This window comes from Maniola hyperantus, chromosome 26 (assembly GCF_902806685.2).
Source record: "Maniola hyperantus chromosome 26, iAphHyp1.2, whole genome shotgun sequence".
In the NCBI taxonomy this organism is placed as follows: domain Eukaryota; kingdom Metazoa; phylum Arthropoda; class Insecta; order Lepidoptera; family Nymphalidae; genus Maniola; species Maniola hyperantus.
The window spans coordinates 4,340,919-4,362,760 of NC_048561.1; the positions used below are offsets into that span (position 1 = coordinate 4,340,919).

The following is a 21,842-nucleotide window of genomic DNA, read 5'->3' on the forward strand; positions in this document are numbered from 1 at the left end:
AAGTATGTCACAAAAATCTTCACTCCTCCGAAACTATCAATTAAAAGGAAGATAAAACTATAGGAAAATAAAATATTAAAAATCACAAAATAAAGTCAGTCAAATTCATAAAATTAGTCATGTTAAAGTCAAAACTCTTACTTACCAACTGATCCAAACGACTTGCAGCTGCTTTTGAGCAGTTAAAACTAGTTTTAACTAGTTTGCTAGTTAAAACTAGTTTTATAATTTAACGAAATAAAAAACCGTTTAAAAACACTAGAGGTAGTACAGAAAAAAGCATGGAGCTGGGAGCTCTTAAAAGCACTTTTGAATTTTACCCAATATTTTTAGTCAAAACTAATTTTGACTGTTTTTAATTTTCAGATGAAAATTGAATTGACCGCATAAGACTTTTAACTATAACAGTTAGAATTTTAATAAAATTCTTTAAAATATTCTATAATATATAACAACACACACTAAATTTTTGGTCTAATTTGTGACTGATTTCGAATGTCTTCAAAAAATTGGCACTCAGTGGAGCCGATTCTCTTGTACACAATCTCTAAATTAACAGGTCTAAGTCTAGTGCTATCCTTCTCCGCAAGCAACATTATGTAAGAGATAGCAATAAATTTAGACGTGTCACTTTAGTTAAGTTTGGAGATTGTGAACAACGGAATTGGGTCTAATGTCTAGAAATTAAGATTTTTGTGACTTACCCGTTTTCTCTGCTTGCTAGTTTAGTTCATTAAGGTGCACGCACACCGGCAGAGCCAAAGCACGGTGTCTTTCTTGATAACAACTCAAACTAAGCGCCTTTGCCAGTATAATAGGTACGCTACAGGTTGAGATTGCAATTTTTTTTTTAAAGAATATTAGCCAAGTTAATTGCTGACTAATATTCCCCTTTCCCTCAAATTAAGCGTAAAGCTTGTGCTATTCGGTACGACAATAGTGAAACGGGTGGGGTTTGAACCGACGACCATTCGGTTTTCAGTCCGCTCCTTTAACCGTTGAGCTATCGAGGCTCTAAATTGAGGAGGAGACGCCCCGCACACCCGCACAGCCCCCGCGCTAACCCGGTGCGGGAAGCACGGGTGACGTGCAGGTGTGCGGGGCGTCCCCCCACCTCATACCCCGATAAATTAAATTTCAAGTAGGTACAATTAATACATTTTTGTTATTTATCAAAAAAAGTATTTGTGGAGCATATTATTTAATACTAGCTTATACCCACGACTACACGCACAACAGACGGAAACGTTTAAGTGCGGAAACCAGCCCAGAATGAAGATACCCACGACTTAAACCGCGTGGATCACATAAATTTCAAACCCCTATATTCCCCCCTCAGGCATTGAATTTTCAAAAATCCTTTCTTACAAGATGTCCACGTCATAATAGCTATCTGCATGCCAAATTCCAGCCTGATCCGTCCATAAGTTTGAGCTGTATATTGATAGATAAGTCAGTCAGTCAGTTTTTCCTTTTTTCCAATTCACAAGCAGCATGTGAAAAATCATATAAAATACTTTATTCCGGCGCTTCTTCTTGAGATCTTTTGACTTTACTACTTAAGTATTAGAGGCGCCGGGATAACCTAACTGGTAATGTGTGGTACAGCTTTAAAAAATAAACGTTTTCTTCTCTTTCTTTCTAAAAAGCCTTTTCGTAATATGTAACTTGCTATTTTACTTAAATTAGTCTGAGTTTGAGTAGTTATTAAAAAGAACTCGTCTCCACTCCAATCCCGTGTGTTTGCGCTGGCCCTTAGTCGTCGACCACACCGCCAGAGATCTAGAGGTCACAGTTCTGTGGTTCAGACTTCAGACCCCACAAACTTTTTTCTCTCACTCTCTTTTTTCAATAGAGATAACGAGCAAACGAGCAGGCGGGTCACCTGATGTTAAGTGATTACCGCCGCCCATGAACATTTTCAGCACCAGAGGAACCGCCGATGCATTGCCGGCCTTTCAGGAAACTGCCGCTATTTTTAACCGACTTCAAAAAAAGGAGGAGGTTCTCAATTCGACTGTATGTTTTTATATTTTTTATTTTTTTGTATTTTTGTTACGCGATTTCTCCGCCAATTATGAACCGATTTTGATAATTCTTTTTTTTATAGATCGATATCGAGTTTTGACCGCAGAACTCTTGACTGCGAACTATAGACCGCTGGCAGCGGATCGACCTCCCAATAAATATATTTACATCCACATAATAATAGTAAAAATAAAGTTATTTCTTGTCATCACTTTTCATTTGCTCTCGCAGCCTGGATATCTCTTCCCCTAAAGTATCCATGTTTTCCTGTCAAATAAAAAAGTAATACATACTAATTAAATAAATGCGAAGGTGTGTCTGTCTGTCTGCTAGCTTTTCTAATCCATCCATTTAAATTTTAATCCATTTTGAGGTTTGGTACAGAGATAGCTTGCATTTCAGGGGACATAGGCTACTTTTGTCTCAGAATGTCAGAGTTCCCACGGGATTAAAAAAAATCGAACGGAAGTTTAAGGTTCGCAAATTCCTATTGCGCCGGAACCATGTTTATTAAGTTTAGGTTTAAAGACTTTATTTTCTCAAAAAAGAACAAAAGTTCACTTACATGAGAACAATTTTAAACATAAATATAGAAAACATTATTTAAGATACGGTGAATTTATACAATAACGTTTAATAAGTTTATTATTAATATCTAAATGACGTCATTTTTGACTATATTTAAATAAAAATATACCATCAGCTCGAAACTTCAGTCTAGTGCTGACGTCACTAAAATGGCGGCCACGCAATTTAGGAATTTGCGGGACTTATATCACGCGTTCACTGTGTACACTCACCTTAAGCGTAATATTCTTAAGCAGCGTGTCTTCCAACACTGCCTGCAGTCGTTTGTTCATTTCTAGTGACAATTCTAGTGTCATGCCGGCCGGGTCTCCGCCCCATACAGCCGCCATCGCACCGCCTCCCAGGCGCGCTATCTCTTTCTGTTATACGAGAAAATAGTAAGATAAATATTGCTATCTCTATCTGTTCTCTGGCAAAAAAGTATCACAATATGATTATTGTAACACAATAATCACAAATATTTCTAACTCTTTCTGTTGTACGAGAAAAAAGTACGATAAATATTGCTATCTCGTATCTCTATGTACTGTCTGACAAAAAAATATCACAAATATTTACTAATCAGAGAAGTGGTATACCGTAGAACCACCAGTGAGTCAAAACGGTGGGACCACAGATCTGGCGTGGAATTTAAGGAATGATTTATGCCAGGACGTGGCTGCCACGGGCACGGACGCCACACGGTGAAGCATCAACTGCTTCATATAAAATGTTCCTGATGTTTTGAATCCGTGTCTCGTACGTGCCTCGGACCGCGCCCGCCACGTGCTGGCATAAATCATCCCTAAGGGAGAGAATTTTTTTTGCATTACCTTAGTGAATTTCCTTCTCGGCTAAAAGCAGCACGGCAGAAATTAAAAAAAAATTAGTATTATTATGAGGATAATTTTGGCAGGTTTCGTTAGATAGAATATCAGAACAAAATGAACTGATATTCTTTCTAACTTTCTAGAAGAACCATTTGAAAGGGTCAGAAATATAGCGTCTGTCAAACGGGGCATATAGGGAGGTACCTGTAGAACCCCAACACCTGTATGGGGTCCGCGCCTGTAGGGGGTGTGTACCATGTGTAGGGGGTCAGTGCCTGTAGGGGATTAAGGGTCACATTGCCTTGTACTCGTCGGCGTGAGCGGACTCGAGCGCGGTGGAGGGCAGGGACGGCAGCAAGGCCCTCAGCAGGCGGTTCTTGCCCCGTAGCTCTCTCGTCAACTGAGCGCAGTGCTCTTGTAAGAACTCGCACCGCTCGGAACGCGCGGCGTCCGCTTTTTGGCCCTTAGCCGTCGGTTCTTACCTCAGAGCTCTCTCAACTGAGCATTACTCTTATAGGTGTCAGCGGATGTGGGATTTGGTATCAGTAGGGGGTCAGCACCTGTAAGGGGTCGGTACCTGTAGAACCCCAACACCTGTATGTGGTCCGCGCCTGTAGGGGGTCACCATGTGTAGGGAGACAGCACCTGTCCGGGTTCGGTACCTGTAGGACCCCAACACCTGTATGTGGTCCGCGCCTGTAGGGGGTCACCATGTGTAGGGAGACAGCACCTGTCCGGGTTCGGTACCTGTAGGACCCCAACACCTGTAGGGGGTCACCATGTGTAGGGGGTCAAGGGTCACATTACCTTGTGCTCCTCGGCGTGAGCGGACGCCAGAGCGGCGGGGGGCAGGGAAGGCAACAAGGCCCTCAGCAGTCGGTTCTTGCCCCGCAGCTCCCTCGTCAGCTGAGCGCAGTGCTCTTGCAAGAACTCGCACCGCTCGGAACGCGCGGCGGCCGCTCGTTGCAAGGAAACTATGCGTTCTACCAAGGCTTGGCGGTCGGGCTCGCGCGTCTAGGAAATAACATGACGAAATTGAATAATTTATTGATTTAGCTCCTAATTTCTACACAGATACAGGAAAAATACACAAAAAATGTCAAAACTACAATGCAATAATTTTTTTTGAGATATCACTCGCCATATTACTTATAAATCAAAAGTTTGACATGACAATTGACACAGAGCTGAAATGGCGAGTGAGATATCAGAATGTACGCACTATACAAAATTTTAAAACATATGAATTACAAAATCTAAATATATAAAAGGAAAAGGTGACTGACTGACCGACTGACCTATCAACGCACAGCTCAAACTACTGGACGAATCGATCTGAAATTCGGCATGCTATTATGACGTAGGCATCCGCTAAGAAAGGATTTTTGAAAATTCAACCCCAAAGGGGTTTAGGGGTTTGAAATTTTTGTAGTCCACACTAGACTTGTGTAGTCGTCGCGAGTATAAGCTAGTACAATACAATTATGTAAATAATAAGTACAATTAATTTCATTCACATTTTCTACATGAGTTTTTTTATTGCCAAACTAAATGACGACAGCCGAATCTCTATTGTTACTTATTTAAAGGCTCTCTAACCTTTGGAAACAATTTATCAAGAACATTCGATTGCTTTATCTGTAATATAATAATAATTAATCAAAAAACATTAATATTACTACATTTTTTTAATAACTACATACTTTGTAACACACTATTAAATTTTGGGTTTATTATTGTGTGATTTGGAGTGGTGACAACATAACGTCAGGGGACAAATTATAGTACACATAGTACGCGACAAGTCGAGATGGCAATCGGGCAAGGGACACCCCACATAACCCCCGTTATAACCCTGTACGGGCGAGCGCGGGTGACGTGCGGGTGTACGCCCCCCCCCCCCCCCCCCCCCCCACCCCGCCTCATACCCCGATTGACATTTCGACCTGCCGCGAACTATAGTTAAGTATATATACCGACGAAAGAATATATTGAAGCGAAGTGACGGCACCGCTGTAATGCAGTCCGGCCTTTATGGTTAACTAGCTGATGCCTGCGACTTCGTCTGCGTGGAGTTATCAGTAGTAGTAATTTCAAGAAACGCTTACCTGTACATCAGGCAACACATCAGTGTGACCGTTTTGCATCCTCTCGTCGTTGGGAGGCGTTTCTCCGCTACTGAGAGACGACACTGAACCTGTCATAATAAAAACATACATTTCAATTGAGAACCTCCTCCTTTTTTTAAGTCGGTTTAAAATATGCTATGCCTGGTTAAAACCCCACTGTTTACAAAGCTATTACACTGATCGCGAGCAATTTACTCTTATCCGTTGAGGAGTTCCGTTCTCCATCTCCGAAGATATTCATCAGATCTTTACCAAATTAAAATGGGACCACCTCTGAAGTATGTCCTGCAAAACAAAAAAAAGAATCATCAAAATCGGTTCATAATTGACGGAGTAATCGCGTAACAAACATGCCTACTACTGGACGGATCGGGCTGAAATTTGGCATGCAGATAGCTACGTACGGACGTAGGCATTCGCTAAGAAAGGATTTTTGAAAATTCAACCCCTAAGGGGGTGAAATAGGGGTTTGAAATTAGTGTAGTTCACGCGGACGAAGTCGCGAGCGTAAGCTAGTCAAAAATAGATTATTTCTCAGTGATTATTAAATAGAGGGTCCTCCAAAATACGTAAAATCCACGTCCTTTGTTAGTTTTAGGAGTAATAACCATTTTAAATTATCGATTAAACTAAAAAAGTACGTCATTATGATGTGACGTCACATTCCAGTATGTTATAGAATTTCACGTACCTACTAAGTACGTTTTGATGTTTGATAAACAGGCGCTGATTTGACTAGTAGTCATCATTATATACAATATCTGTCACCGGCTTTAGTCAAGTATTTAGTCGACGTTAGCCCGACTAGTTCCGAACCCATCCGGGGTCGTATCACTCACGATAGTTTAAACGCTAAAGTAGTCATCATCCCTATTACAATCCCATCTTAGGCCACATCATCACTTCCCATCAGGTGTGATTGTGGTCAAGCGTATACCTATAATGAATGAAATAAAATAAAAATACGGGTAGTTATATATTTCTCACCAGTTCTAGTGGATGTGCTGTCGTTCTGAACTAGTTTGGACTCCAACTGCTCGATGCGTTTCAAAGCGCGTTGGAGTTCGCGATTTAGTTCCTGTAATATGCACAAATACAATTTCGAGTTCATAAAGTAAAAAAAATTTTGATAGCCTAGTGGTTAGGACGTCCGCCTTCTAATCGGAGGTCGGGGGTTCTATCCCGGGCACGCACCTAGGCCTAACTCTTCGGAGTTATGTGCGTTTTAAATAATTAAATATCACTTGTTTTAACGGTGAAGGAAAACATCGTGTGGAAACAGAGTTCTCCATAATGTTAAGGTGCGTGAGGTCTACCAATCCGCACATGGCCAGCTATGGCCAAACCCTTCTCACTCTGAGAGGAGACCTGTGCTCTGCAGTGAGCCGGCGATGGGTTGATCATGATCATGATGAAAGTAAAAACCGGCTAAGTGAGAGTCGGGCTCGCGAGGTTTCCGCGCCTTGGAAGGATACGAGTAATTATTTTGTTGCCTTAAATTATCTCCAACTGCAAATATAAGTTTGTAATCGCAAATTTTAATGTTATACAATTACAAAACGGTTTTGGGGACTGTTCCCGCCCTTTTAAGTTTGGATTTGACTCGCTCCAGCAATGCACGGGGCTACAATGGCTTGTATAGTATGGTATAACATTGTAAACATTGAAAAATTAAAAAGAGCAACCGCCGAGTTTCTTGCAGGTTCTTCTCGGTAGGGACGGCATTCCGAACCAGTGGTAAATTAAAACTACCCGACGATTCCAAAGCGCTTGTAAAGAGTTTACTTGAATAAAACATATTATTCTATTCTTGTGATGCAAGACATATGTGTGTGGGTGTGTGTGTGTGTGTGGGTGCGTGCGTGTGCGTGGGTGCATGGCGTGTGTGTCTTATTCAGGTTACCTTAATGGCACTGGCGTGTTTCTTCTTCAGCACGCTGTTCTCCCCCGTCTCCCACTCGAGCTTCTTGTTGGCCTCAGCTGCGTCCTCGGTAAGTTCTGCCACCTACCACAAAAAAAAACTCAACTATAACTGACTGATAGTGCTGATAACTCAGTGGCTTACACCGACAATCGGGATTCTTTGCAGGACGATTCGGATTTTGTGACATACACAATCTTAATGCATTGCATAAAGGTACAATATGACACATGTCGTTTTACTCATAGAGATATAAAGAGTTGCCTTAATGTCCTATAGAAAATAGCGGATCGGAAACTAGCTCAAGTTTATTGAAATCTTCGTATGTGTGTAACAGACAACACTACATTTCAACATAACTATAAAAACGGGTTTCGGCACAATCCGCTATTTGCTTTTAGAGCGTAAGTACTTGTTTTTCTTGTAAATAAATAACCTAATCTTTTGTATGACAGATACTAGGAACAAGCGCCGCCATTTTCTGTGTTAAAAAGTACACGGTAAAACCATAGATATTTCCTCTCTATTAGTTTAAATACTCTAAGGTTTTACTTATTAACCCATAGGCTAGACGGTAGTAGCAATAAACTGCCATTTTATAATATTAATATTTGAAATAATTTTTTTTTTTTTTTTTTTATAATGGTGCTTGGGCAAAAAACATGTCGTTTGAATCATCCTCTACTAAAGAAGCCCCTTGACTATGAATTCCACTGTAAGACGTAACGGCGATTACGCACTGCACTTCTGTCATCCGAGTTCTATCCGTCATCCGTGAGATTACCAGCGATTATCTACGAGATATGACATAAGCTACCACACAAAACAAAAAGGAACGTATTTTCTCGGACTCGGATCGGATGCAGTGCGGCTCATAGGGCTTTTTGTACTTCAGCAGAAGGGAATAGTTAATTTCTTTATATTAGAGAGGATTTCGAGAACGCTTCGATTTTCTTGCGAAGAGAAGCGTAATAGATAAGACACCTTCCTAGCAAGCACCCTGTTCTCCTTGAACCGTCTCTCCGTCTCCTCTGCTAGCGCTGCCTTCAATCTCTCCGCTTTGCTCTCCAACGCTTCGATTTTCTCGCGAAGAGAAGCATAATAGATAAGACTCACCTTCCTAGCAAGCACCCTGTTCTCCTTGAACCGTCTCTCCATCTCCTCTGCTAGTGCTGCCTTCAATCTCTCCGCTTCGCTCTCCAAAACTTCGATGTTCTCGCGAAGAGAAGCATAATAGATAAGACTCACCTTCCTAGCAAGCACCCTGTTCTCCTTAAACCGTCTCTCCGTCTCCTCTGCTAGCGCTGCCTTCAATCTCTCCGCTTCACTCTCCAGTGCTTCGATTTTCTCACGAAGAGAAGCGTTGTCCGCTGCGAGTGCTTGAGCCTAGAACAATAGAAGCACTGTTAGATTTAGTTTGTCAGGTGGACCTGGAGAAAGACAATGACTAATTTTTATCCTGCAAAATTGTGAAAACCTTTTATTAGCTTGTAGTTACTTAATTTTAAGATTATAATAGACTAGCTGATGCCCACGACTTCGTACGCGTGGATTTAGGTTTTTAAAATCCCGTGGGAACTCTTTGCTTTTCCGGGATAATGTCCTTCCCCGGGATACAAGCTATCTCTGTACCAAATTTCGTCAAAATCGGTTGAACGGATTGGCCGTGAAAGGCTAGCAGACAGACAGACAGACAGACAGACAAACAGACAGACAGACACACTTTTGCATTTATAATATTAGTATGGATTAATGTAAGCTGTTGGTTCTCCGAATAAAATAAAAATAAAATCAAAAACTCGATGATTTTAATCCCACAGGTTTTTAAAAACCTAAATCCACGCGGACTAACTCATTATGTCACGGACATGTATAGTACGCGAAAGGTCGAGATCACAGCCGCACAGCCCCCCCGGCTCGTCCGCACCGGGTTAGCGCGGGGGCTGTGCGGGTGGGGGGGTTCCTCAGACCTTGGCGCGAACCCCCCTAGCTTTAGTTTTAAGTTCGCGTAATCTTACAAATCCAAACCGACCATCGAATTTATAACCTATCCCCACTAATATTATAAAGGCGAAAGTTTGTATGTGTGCGCGTGTGTGTGTGTGTGGGTGTGGGTGTGCGCGTGTGTGTGTGTGTGTGTATGTTTGTTACTCCATCACGCAAAAACTACTGGACGGATTTGGCTAAAATTTGGAATGGAGATAGATTATACCCTGGATTAACACACAGGCTACTTTTTATCCAGGAAAATAAAAAAGTTCCCGCGGGATTTAGAAAAACGTAAATCCACGCGGACGAAGTCGCGGGCATCAGCTAGTTTTGAATAAATTATTTCAATTTTGAAAAAAAAAAATTTTTGAGAATGGTTAGTGATAACCTTAGCCTCGTGCTCACTGGCGCAAGCTCTGGACGCCACATGCTGCGCGGTCAGACGGGCCGCGTGTTCAAGAGCGCCTGCTTCTCTTCTAGAGCACGTCTCCGCGCGAGCACGTTCCGCGCTTAAAGCTTGCTCCGCGAGGCATGCGCGCTCTGTCTCCCTACAAACAAATGTCAAATATTTTTATACTGTACTGTGGGTACTGAACCCTAAAAAGGAATAATTTTTCTTGTAATTTTCCTCGATCATTCTAAAGGTGAGATCTATAGAGCGCACACTGACTTAACTTAAGACAGAGTTAAAACAAGACAGAGCTATAGCTCTCACATAAATCTGTCTCATTTTAACTCTGTCTTAAATGTAAGCAAAGTCAGAGTGCGCTCTATAGATCTCACCCTCAGTGTCGTTGAGAGTGTTATTTCGCTGCTTACCTCTGCAACTGCGCGCTCAGGGTGTCAGCGAGGGCCGCTTGAGCTCTCAATGCCGCCAGTTCTGCCGCTTCCTCTTCCAGACGAACGTTGCTTTCCTTTAGGCATTCCACCTGACAATGGTACTGATTCTGAGCACAACCTAATTTTAGAGTATTCGCATCCTCTTCTTACTAATGTAATATGAAAAGGACAGACGCAGTTTGACAGTTTTGAATTTAATTTTTAGATGGTAAAACCTGTGATTTTAGTTTAAATTTGTAGTGTGCACTAAAATTTAGAGTCTTTAAATGTAAAGTTCATGTTCTGTCCCTTTTTAGCATTGTTAAAAAGAAAAGGATGCAGATACCCTAAATTTAGTTTAGAGAAAGACAACGGAATCGGTGCCAATATTTTTTTAGTCTAAAAATCTATAAATCGTGTAAGGTCGGCAAATGGCAAACTAACAAACTACTCCGCCTGTACAGTGGTAAACTCAGGAAGGTGTTGGGACTCATAACAGGGCATAGCCCACTAAAAAAAACACTTTTTCGTTATAGGTGTCTTGATGCCATGTGAACTGCTTACCTACATTTGTTTATTAGTTTAGAGTTTATTTATTTATATTATTTATATTATTATTATTTTTTAATTAAGTAACTTTTTTTTAGTAGTAAAATTACCTGACACATTCGCATGCGGTGATTACTTTTAATTAGCTCGTCATATTATCTTAAAACTTTTGTATTGTTAAATTTGTATTTGATGTATATGATTAGCTGTTAGTGATCCAAATAAATGAAAAAAAAAATAAAAAAAAAAAAATAGGTGTCACCGACAGTCCTCTGTGCAGGGCCTGCGTGGCGGTCGATGAAACACCGACGCACGTGCTCCTAGAGTGCACATTTGGGTTCTCCGACCTCACTCCGTGAAGCCCTCGGCAACCTGAGCGGTTTACTTGGTTGGAGTGAAGACTTCAACGGGGAGGTATGCACGCACAACAGACAGAAACGTTTAAGGTGTCTCAGTACGCTCGACCTAACCTGTTTGCATTTCACTTGACATTGTATGAGAAATGTGAGAGGCACGATGATTTTCACTGAAATCAAGGGTTTAGAAAAAGTATTTTTCAGAAAAAAATACTAAATCTATGTTTGCAAAATAAAGATATTTCAACTAATGGAAGGTATGTCTAATGTTAAATTGTATTAGAATTTTCATACCCCTAATCTTATTTATTTACGCCCAAAGTTGTCATAAATTTAGTGTTATAATTAAAATAGGAATCTTTTGAGGCTCATAACTTTAAAATCAATATTTTTTTCAATATTTAACATATCAATAAACCTAGATAATAGCAAGACAGAATAGAATAGAATTTATTTTTATTTAAGTAGACTTATTAGTATTACAAGTTCTTATGAATCGTTAACTAGTTTAATTTACCACTGGTTTGGAATGCCGTTCCTACCGAGAAGAACCAGCAAGAAACTCGGCGGTTGCTCTTTTTAAGTCATCCATTTACCAAACCGATATGATACTTAGTTTTGAGCATACAATATCAAGTAATGTAATAATTACCCTCCTACGTTTGTATGAAGAAAGCACCGAACTGAGCCCACTTAAGTGCGGAAACCAGCCCAGAGAGAGAAGAAGAAGAGATAGCGTCAATATTAGTATGGACTTACCTGTTTGTTGGCCTCAACAAGCGCTGCAGTGGAGTCGTCCCGTTCCTTCCTACAGATGTCCAGCTGCTGTATAGTGGTACTCAGTCTCCGCTCCAACTCCTCTTTCTCGTGTCGACACATTATGAGAGCGGCCTGGCTTTCTTTCAGTTCATTTTCTGTAACAAGATTCCTTTTAGGTTGTACAGTACACTGCCAAAAGTGATAAACATCTTTTTTTTTTTTAAAGCCGTATTAGCCATGTTAAATGACTAATATTCGCTTTTCCTCTCCAACTAAGCGTTAAGCTTGTGCTAGGAGTAGGTACGACAATAGTGCAACGGGCGGAGTTTGAACCGTCGACATTTTGGTTTTCAGTCCACTGCTTTACCCGTTGAGCTATTGAGGTATTTTTTTTAATCTTTCATCTCATTGTTATCTTACATCCCGGGGAAGGATACAGGCTACTTATCCCGGAAAATTAAAGAGTTCCCACGGGATTATTAAAGACCTAAATCCACACGGACGAAGTCGTGGGCATCATCTAGTGATATATAGTTACTATCTATGTGTTAATCCACTACTACTAGTAGCCTGTGTAATCTATGTCCATTTCAAATTTTATCCAAATCCGTTCAGCCGTTAATGCGTGATTAACGTTAACAAACATCCAAACATCCACATTTTCACATTTATATCACATTCATACATATTACTAGAGAATGCCCGCGACTTCGTCCGCGTGGATTTAGTTTTTAAAAATCCCGTGGGAACTCTTTGTTTTTCCGGGATGAAAAGTAGCCTATGTCCTTCCCCGGGATGCAAGCTATCTCTGTACCACATTTCATCCAAATCGGTTGTACGGATGAGCCGTAAAAAGCTAGCAGACAGACAGACAGACGGACAGACACACTTTCGCATTCATAATATTAGTATGGAAGTATGGATTAGTTACCTAACTGCTTCGCGCGTGCGGTATCGGTGGAGTTGGCAATGGCTGCCTCTTTAGCAGCTTCCAACTCAGTTAGCTGCTGTGCTAGCTTCTCCGCGCGTTCTGTGCTCTCCTGGAAGATGAACAAATCTTAATAACACAGTTCGCGTTCAGATAGCGAGCAAACTAGCAGGCGGGTCACCTGATATTAAGTGATTACCGCCGCCCATGAACATTTGCAGCACCAGAGGAACCGCCGATGCGTTGCCGGCCTTTTAGGAATTTGTTGGTCCGCCCCTTGAATAACCCCATGTTGTAATCTAGTGGGAACACCGCCGATGGGAGTTGGTTACTCTGCTGTAATGCTCAAGTGGAGGAAGCGCCGGAATAACCAACTCTTGGTTGTAAGATGTGATGTTAAGAAATAAACGTTCTTAAGTAAATAAAAGTTCTTGAGTATGGGTTGCCTGGAAGAGATCACTTTAGTGTTAAGGTCGCCCTTATAAATAAAAGTTCTTAAGTATGGGTTGTCTGGAAGAGATCACTTTAGTGATAAGGTCGCCCTTATAAATAAAAGTTCTTAAGTATGGGTTGCCTGGAAGAGATCACTTTAGTGATAAGGTCGCCCTTATAAATAAAAGTTTTTGAGTATGGGTTGCCAGGAAGAGATCACTTTAGTGATAAGGTCGCGCTTATAAATAAAAGTTATTAAGTATGGGTTGCCTGGAAGAGATCACTTTAGTGATAAGGTCGCCCTTATAAATAAAAGTTTTTGAGTATGGGTTGCCAGGAAGAGATCACTTTAGTGATAAGGTCGCGCTTATAAATAAAAGTTATTAAGTATGGGTTGCCTGGAAGAGATCACTTTAGTGATAAGGTCGCCCTTATAAATAAAAGTTATTAAGTATGGGTTGCCTGGAAGAGATCACTTTAGTGATAAGGTCGCCCTTATAAATAAAAGTTATTAAGTATGGGTTGCCTGGAAGAGATCACTTTAGTGATAAGGCCGCCCTTATAAATAAAAGTTCTTAAGTATGGGTTGCCTGGAAGAGATCACTTTAGTGATAAGGCCGCCCTTATAAATAAAAGTTCTTAAGTATGGGTTGCCTGGAAGAGATCACTTTAGTTTAGCCCTTTGTTTTTTAAGTCTATCCTGTATTCTTACTCTCTGTAATTTTGTTAACAATAAAGTTTTTTAGGGTTCGGTTTGGACAGAGAGACAACATAGTGATCCTATAAGGGTCCTTTATCCCTTTTGAGGTGCATAGCCCTAAAATATATGTCATACCTTGGAAGCGTCAATATCCATGCGCAGTTTGCTTTGTGTCCATTTAAGCCTGCCCTCCAGCTCGAGTAAATCTTCGCGCACCTTCGCCACCTCGCGCTCCGAGTTCTGCAGTTCATGTCACTGGGACAAATAGATAAAATATATGTCGTACCTTGGAAGCGTCAATCTCCATGCGCAGTTTGCTTTGTGTCCATTTAAGCCTGCCCTCCAGCTCACGCAAATCTTCGCGCACCTTCGCCACCTCGCGCTCCGTGTTCTGCAGTTCATGGCACTGGGACAAAGAGAAAAAAAAAATCAGTCAAGTGCGAGTCGAGACTTGCACACTAAGGGTTCTGTACCATTATGTAAATTAGTTTTAATTTGTTGTTATGAGTCTAAATATGACAAAGTCAAATTAGGGCAACCACCTCTGCCATCTAGTTAGTGCATTTGGCGTTGGCAGCCATTGCCACCACCTAAGCTCCGATTCCTTATCCTTGACATCATAGAGCTGGCAGATCCTCTGTTTCTCAACTCTGGCATTGATTAATACCTTATAGCAGCATGTTATCTAGACGTGGAGCCATCACCACCACCTAAGCTTCAGATTCCTTACCTTATCATCATAAAGCTGGCAGATCCTCTGTTTCTCATCCCTGGCAGTCTTCAGCTTGGCATTGAGCAGTTCTTTCTCTGTGATGGCTGCACGTTCAGCCTTGGTAGCTGCCTCTGCTGCCTTCTTAGCCTCAATAGCTGCACACTCCACACTGGCATAACGCATCACTGCTGCATCTTTCTCTTTCTGGGCTTGCTCTGCACGCTTGCACATCTGCACCACAAAAAATGGGGTAAAAATGATGAAACTGTGTATTTAACTATTTACACTTCTAATCAAAATACATTTTGTATAAGTCCCACACTATTGCGCTGGAACCATGTCTCATTAACATCGAAATGACGTCAGCCGAAATAAAAATATACCATCAGCTCGAAACTTCAGTCTAGTGCTGACGTCACTAAAATGGCGGCCGCGCGCATTAGTAATTTGCGTGACTTATAATCTGGATATTTTTGGAATACAAATCTGAACTCATTAACAAAGCAAAATGACCTAACATTGAGTCCAAGGTTGGTGATTCCAATCAAGAGTTCAATAGAATAGAATAGATTTTTTTTTTTCAAGTATACTTTTACAAGTGATTTTTAATCGTCAACTAGTTTAATTTATCACTGGTTCAGAATACTGTTCCTACCGAGAAGAACCGGCAAGAAACTCGGCGGTTGCTCTTTTCAGGATTCAAAAGCACTTCGGAAAAACAAAGATTTCCACAGGATTTTTAAAGGCCTAAATCCAGGCATCATCTAGTTAATAATATTGAGTTCTATTGTTAGAGATAGATGATCTTACCAAATCGACTTTAGCCTCTAACTCCTTGAACGTCTGATCTTTAGCTTGCAGTTCATCCATCTGTTGTTTGACTCTCTCCCTCAACGATGTATTCTCCTTCCGCTGCTCAAACAACACCCGTTCCAACGATTCAATTTGCAACCTTAACATCTCATTCTTTGGGTCATTTTCTTCTTCGTTGCCAACTTTTGAGACTGATTCCATACTGTTACTGTACGTACTATTAGTATTTGAATCAACGGGGGTGTTATCGAGTACTTCATTTAATTTTTCGTCTGATGCATCCTCAAAAATATCACTCATGATTTTTCCATTGGCTATGGTTTTAACGTTTTTTATCTGTGGTTTCTGTGAAACTCTGTGACTATTATTGTATGCATTCTTCAAACTTCCGCTCACGGATGAGAATATTCCATGAACGTTTTTCACGATACTTCCTAGATCTGGTGCAAGGAGGTCTTTAGGTAACCTCGCGTATCGGACGTCTAGTGTTTGGGGATTTTCAGGTACAATTTTTTGTGTGGCACTAACTTTACTTTTCTGGGATGAAAAGTCTGACAAAATTTTATCCTTATCGAGGTCTTTGGTACTAGAGGTTGTTGAATCGTCATCATTTGCTACTGATTCTGGGAAAATAGATATATTCTCTGCACTGCGACTGATTGAGGTATTAAAGTTATTCTCAGTAACATTATGCTCGTTTAGGCTAACAGTTGATGTTGCTAAGGCTTTATCACTATTCATATAGAGAGATTTCCTTACAACTTCTATATGACTTGAACTGTTGCAAGCTGATTCTGTATTCAATTCATTTATTAAATCTGTATTAGTTAAGTATGCTACATTTTCTATTGCACCGCCTTTGTCTTCGAAATTCAAAAAACAGTTACCTTTATCCGAAGATAGTGAAATTGGAGAGGATAATTCAGAGCCACTTTCTAGAACACCAAATCCTATGTTTAATTCCATGGGTTTGTCTACCTTTTCGCGCGACATATCGCAGTCAGGCATAGGATCCGCAACGGAAGTTGAGTCGAGGGTCTCCACGCCGGAATCGCACGATAAAACCGATTTCGATCCATTCTCTTTTCCTTCGACTGCGTCCACGTTATCAATATGGATGGCACATTCAATCGATTCTAAGGACATTTCACGTTATCCACTTAATGTTAGCATTTACCAATTAAAAAACGTTGATTTTGTTACTAAAACTTGCGCCATTGTGATTCTAGAACATGTTTTTTTAGTAAAACTATTTTTAAAACACAATTAACAATCTCCCATTTTGATTTTTAACAACTACAAAAAAACAATTCGAATTTCAAACGATTGCAACTTAAGGTTCTTTACGCGATACAACTATAAATCCAACAACAACAAGTTCCGAGTTCCGACTTGAGATCAATAAATATTTTTTCCCTCTTTTGCTCAGAAAAACGGTGGGAAACGTCAATCGGCTTTTTACATTTTTTACGATTGAGCGTTCGTAATACCTATTTGAAGACTTGATACTTGTTGCCGAAACTTGTTGTTTAAACGTGTTGTCGAAACTTGTTGGTGTAAATTGTTGACAAAACTTGTTGCAGAAACTTGTTGCGGAAACTTGCTTACGAAACTTGTTGACACTTGTTGCTGAAATTTGTTGCGGAAACTTGTTGCTGAAACTTTTACCACAGTGCTGCAAAAGTCGGTACCTCGCTTTATCACTACGTCGACCAATAGACGTCTACTGCTGGATATAAATCTCTTGTAGATGTATTAAAAAATTTCAATCCTTATAATCAAGAGATTCAAAAATAGTTTCAAAGGCTTTAAATCTCGAAATCTCGCGTTTTAATAAATTACAATAATTAATATTTATTTCAAAAAAATGCTTATAGTTAATTAAAACAATAAACTAGTTTACGATGTTTCATTTTGACTACCAGTGTCAGAGGAATTATATTCAAGAAGTACTATGCTAAGCAAAACTTAAAAGTTACTACGGAGGTAGGTAGGTTCATTTAGGTTACTTTGTAAGTTATTACAATATCCATGTAATTCACCAGTGCATGTCAGTGTAAAAGTTTTAGAATATTATGGAGTTTGGAGCAATTTGACAGCTTACACGAGGTTTTAGTAATTGAAAAAATATCATATATCAATATTGAAGTAGCGCCTCCATTTCATTTCTACTGTTGTCGGCGATCTATACAAATTCGGAGAGTGTTTCCACCCGACAACGAAATACCATCGTCTGCATATTGTTGGGTCTAAAAGCGCTTTAAAATAATAGAAATAAATTCTCTATGGAAATAATAAATATAGACCATAGACTTCACAGACTAAAAAGTAAATGTTGCTATAAAAAAATTTCGAAAAACATCGTTATTTAAAAAAAAGATAACTATTATAATAAATTATTCACCTTTTAACTCATATTATAATGAAATAATGTGAATTAATCAAAACTATGTGTCAACTATTTTAAAAGAACCCATTTTAATTAAAATTACAGTAAAATCAAAGTATTTACAGTCTGTCTTCGCATTGATTCTATTTTAAAAATTGCTACTGGCAAGACTAAGACTTTAACCAACTGTCATTTCATTTTCCTTCATGAATTCTTCGTGTCGAACAGCGAATTGGGGCTCCGGGAAAACTAGGTCGCGGGTATTGATTTTTACCTAATATCCTACAAACAAAGACTACTACGTTGCTCAGTGAAAATAAATCCATCCGCAGTCCCGTGGAAGAAGAACGTGCATCATGCCTGTAAGTGTCCCATATTCTCTTAAAAATTATCATCAATCATCATGTGATTTCCGTAAAGTGGTGGCATGATTTCATAACTCATCATTTCCTTTCATTTCAACAGTTTCATATTACGATTCGCATTGGGTTTTGAAAACGCTTATTTAGGCAACTCGATACGCTAGCGAACAATCAAGCAACAATAGATTGAATTGTGCAGTATTTAAAATTCAAAATTCGTGAGTCATTCGATTTCGTGTCATGGTCGTCTGGTACCTACGACTGCGAGTTAAAACTACGCAATAGGGCGTCAAGGCTTGCACGTGCCAGTCTTCTAAAGAGTTTTAGGCTATTTAGGTCATGTTTAGTAAGTTAATAGGTATTTTTCTTGTTAGAACGCGGAGTTGGTAGCTCCGACGGTCGAAAATGTTCGAGTGGTTGTACGCGTGCGCCCCATGGACCAGAAGGAGAAGCTCGACGGATCTTACAACTGCGTGTCAGTAGATGCCGTGAACAACACGATTGCAGTCACCAGGAACAACGTGACCCCGCCGGAGCCCCCGCGGATATACGCCTACGATGCCGTCTTCGACACCAACACTACTCAGGTATGACTATGACCTCATTACACATGCACATTGGGGCCGATTCTCTAGTACACAATCTCTAAACTAAACTAAATTCACAGGTCTAAATCTAGTGCTTTCCTTTTCCGCAAGCAACATTATGAAAGGGATAGCAATAGATTTAGACGTGATATTTTAGTTTAGTTTAGAGATTGTGTACAAAGGAATTAGCCACATTGTGGACTTTTATATAAAAAATCCTTTATAATCAGGTGGTGAACAAAAATAGATTAACTAAATTTTAGAAAGGGTTATGTAGGCTTTGTATTGGATTAATAACTGTGTTTTAGATAATATTTTCAGAGCAACATAGAAAATGTTAGTGCATTGACAACCAGCAACTGAGAAAAATGTTTTGTTCCCCAGATCCTCAAATATGACCTCATGTCTATCGTCATTTAATTTAATAAGAATTTGATTGTAGTTTATTTTATTGAACTAATTAATCTTACTGAAGAAAAAATTCGGCCAAGTGCGAGTTACACTCGCCGCACGGAGGGTTCTGTATTACAGTTGTATTTTTCGACATTTTGCACGATAAATCAAAAACTATTATGCATAAGAATGAATAAAAATCTGTTTTAGAATGTACAAGTAAAGAGCTTTCATATGATACCACACTTGGTATAGTTAACTAACTTTGAAAAATATAGTAATATGAGTTCATGAACACTTTTTAATTATTTTTTTCTGTGATGTAACCACAAATTCACGGTTTTCGGATTTATTCCTTTACTTGTGCTATAATACCCACCTACTTACTAAATTTCATGATTCTAGGTCAACGGGGAGTACCCTTTAGGTTTTCTTGACAAACATGACACACAGACTGACAAAGTGATCCTATAAGGGTTCCTTTTTCCTTTTGAGGTAAGGAACCCTAAAAATCAAATAAATAAAGAGTATTTTATTAGGTGTACAAGCCATTTAATGCAGAAGTGCATTCTTTCGTATTAAATTCTTGAAACTAGGTATGTACAATTATTATTGTGAGAATAGTATTTGGAGTTATGTGCGTTTTAAGTAATTATAATTTAAGTAATTTGTAGTACAGTTACATTTTTGACACACTGTACCCAAGAGATTCTCAACATTCTTCTGTATACCCACATTTCAAAAGCTTCTAACTTTTTCACATTAATATCTCTGTAGTCTATTAAACTGATATGTTATTAAAATTAATTAGTAAATGCTTGGCGGCTCGATTCTAAATTCTTAAACTATAATCCATACTAATATTATAAATGCAAAAGTGTGTCTGTCTGTCTGTCTGCTAGCTTTTTACGGCCCATCCGTTTAACCGATTTCAATTAAATTTGGTACAGAAACAGTTTGCATCACTGGAAAGGACATAGGCTACTTTGATCTCGGAAAATCAAAGAGTTCCCACTGGTTTTTAATAAACCTAAATCTACGCAGACTATGTCGCGGGCTTCATCTAGTTAGATATATAATTTTCATTTAATTAATTAAATCCTGGTAAACCCTATGTGACCTCATTAGTTTGTATCTATGCAATGTGATATTATCACTGTTCGTGACAGTTAGGGAACTTGTAACAAAAGTCGAGGCTTAGACGTCACTGGCAGGCGTCAAATGTGAGTACATTTGACGAACGTAGCCTTAATGTAGTCCTGTTTTTCTGATTTCACGTCATCATAGCCAAATACTTAACATATCGTCGATTCAGGATCAAACCGAGAGTTTCCCCACTCTAGTTCACTCTGATATTATTGAGTAGAATATAGATTACTAGCTAATGCCTAGACTTTGTACGCGTGGATTTAGGTTTTTGAAATCCTGTGGGAACTCTTTGATTTCCCGGGATAAAAGTAGCCTATGTCAATCTCCAGGTCTTTATCTATACCCATGCACAAAATCGCGTCGATCCTTTACTCCGTTGCGCCGTGATTGAAGAACAAACCAGTAAACCAATGCAAACACTTTTGCATTTATAATAGGAATAGAATAGAATAGAATGTTTTTTTATTCATGTAAACTTTTTAATGTTCTTATGAATAGTCAGGTAGTTTTAATTTACCACTGGTTCGGAATGCCGTTCCTACCGAGAAGATCCAGCAAGAAACTCGGCGGTTGCTCTTTTTAATTTTTCAAATTTTTTTTAGGGGTAGTGATGCCCCGACTTTCTACATCTAGAATCTTGAAATTTGGCAGGTAGGTAGGTCTTATAGCAGACATAAGGGGAAAAGTCTGAAAACCGTGAATTTGTGGATACATCACAAAAAAAATGTGTTCATGAACTAATAATTAGTATTTTCAATTTTCAATGTAAGATAAAACTATATTAAGTGGGGTATCATAAGAAAAGGCTTCACCTGCATTTTTATACATCGTGCAAAAAGTCGAAAAAACTATTCGAGTTATATTTTTAAGACCTTAAATCCACGCGTACGAAGTCGCGGGCATCAGCTAGTTCATCTTAAGTGCAATCTCATTTCGTCACTATTGCTGTAACCTTCTTTCGAGCACTCATTACTATGTATAAGTACCAAGGCTAGGCTTTGTTTGATATTTTGTTATGGCTGGTTCACACTATTCCAGTGAGCAAGCTATTCTGAATCTCTAGGACGATTTTGTAAAACCTGCATCAATCATTATTACAATCTCAATTGTTGTGATTGGCTGAATTTGTGCGATTCTTGTTGCAATAATGCATTGTAGCCAATAGTGAGCGAGCGTCAACCAATCAAAGGTGATTGCGAGAGGTCATTCTACCGCAATCAGCGGCCTGAACTACAGTGCGACAAGGGTCTTTGGCACTTAAATGACATTGACAGGGGGGCGCTGTTGGAGAACAAAGGTTTAGACTATTCAAACAATAACAAAGGGGACACTTGACTGCAACATTAGTTCCGATTTTCGCCATGCGCCAAAAGAGCCTTGTCGCACTGTACAGGATATTCCAAGCCAGTGGTATGGTAAGCAGTGGCGTG

The 21,842-nt window shown here is 39.5% G+C and overlaps 3 protein-coding genes across 5 annotated transcripts in view; 2 read left to right on the forward strand and 1 right to left on the reverse strand.

Moving 5' to 3' along the window:
• LOC117994138 (phosphate carrier protein, mitochondrial-like) overlaps nt 1-21,842 on the forward strand; it is a 263,608-nt gene that overhangs the window by 111,758 nt on the left and 130,008 nt on the right. The gene's annotated exons all lie outside the window — the stretch shown is intronic.
• Nucleotides 1,626-16,908, reverse strand: Golgin104 (Golgin 104). Of its 2 annotated transcripts, XM_069507830.1 has the most exons (15): nt 15,530-16,908; nt 14,738-14,950; nt 14,294-14,413; nt 12,879-12,987; nt 11,948-12,102; nt 10,284-10,393; nt 9,853-10,012; nt 8,724-8,861; nt 7,458-7,559; nt 6,542-6,632; nt 5,534-5,622; nt 4,233-4,439; nt 3,429-3,449; nt 2,829-2,975; nt 1,626-2,295 (listed from the first exon to the last, which is right to left on the reverse strand). In XM_069507830.1, exons 1-15 carry the CDS (start codon nt 16,676-16,678, stop codon nt 2,224-2,226), a joined length of 2,883 nt encoding a protein of 960 aa, XP_069363931.1. In that variant the 5' UTR covers nt 16,679-16,908; the 3' UTR covers nt 1,626-2,223. The 2 variants fall into 2 exon arrangements, with proteins under 2 accessions (XP_069363931.1, XP_034837904.1); XM_034982013.2 differs by lacking the exon at nt 3,429-3,449 and having other exon boundaries at nt 15,530-16,905.
• The window catches only part of Klp64D (kinesin-like protein 64D), a 36,279-nt gene continuing 32,561 nt past the window's right edge, over nt 18,125-21,842 (forward strand). For both annotated transcript variants that reach the window (XM_069507690.1, XM_069507691.1), the window contains exons 1-2: nt 18,125-18,283; nt 18,658-18,870. In XM_069507690.1, the coding sequence (XP_069363791.1) occupies nt 18,278-18,283; nt 18,658-18,870 (219 nt within the window). In that variant the 5' untranslated portion in view covers nt 18,125-18,277. The remainder of the gene's footprint in view (nt 18,284-18,657; nt 18,871-21,842) is intronic.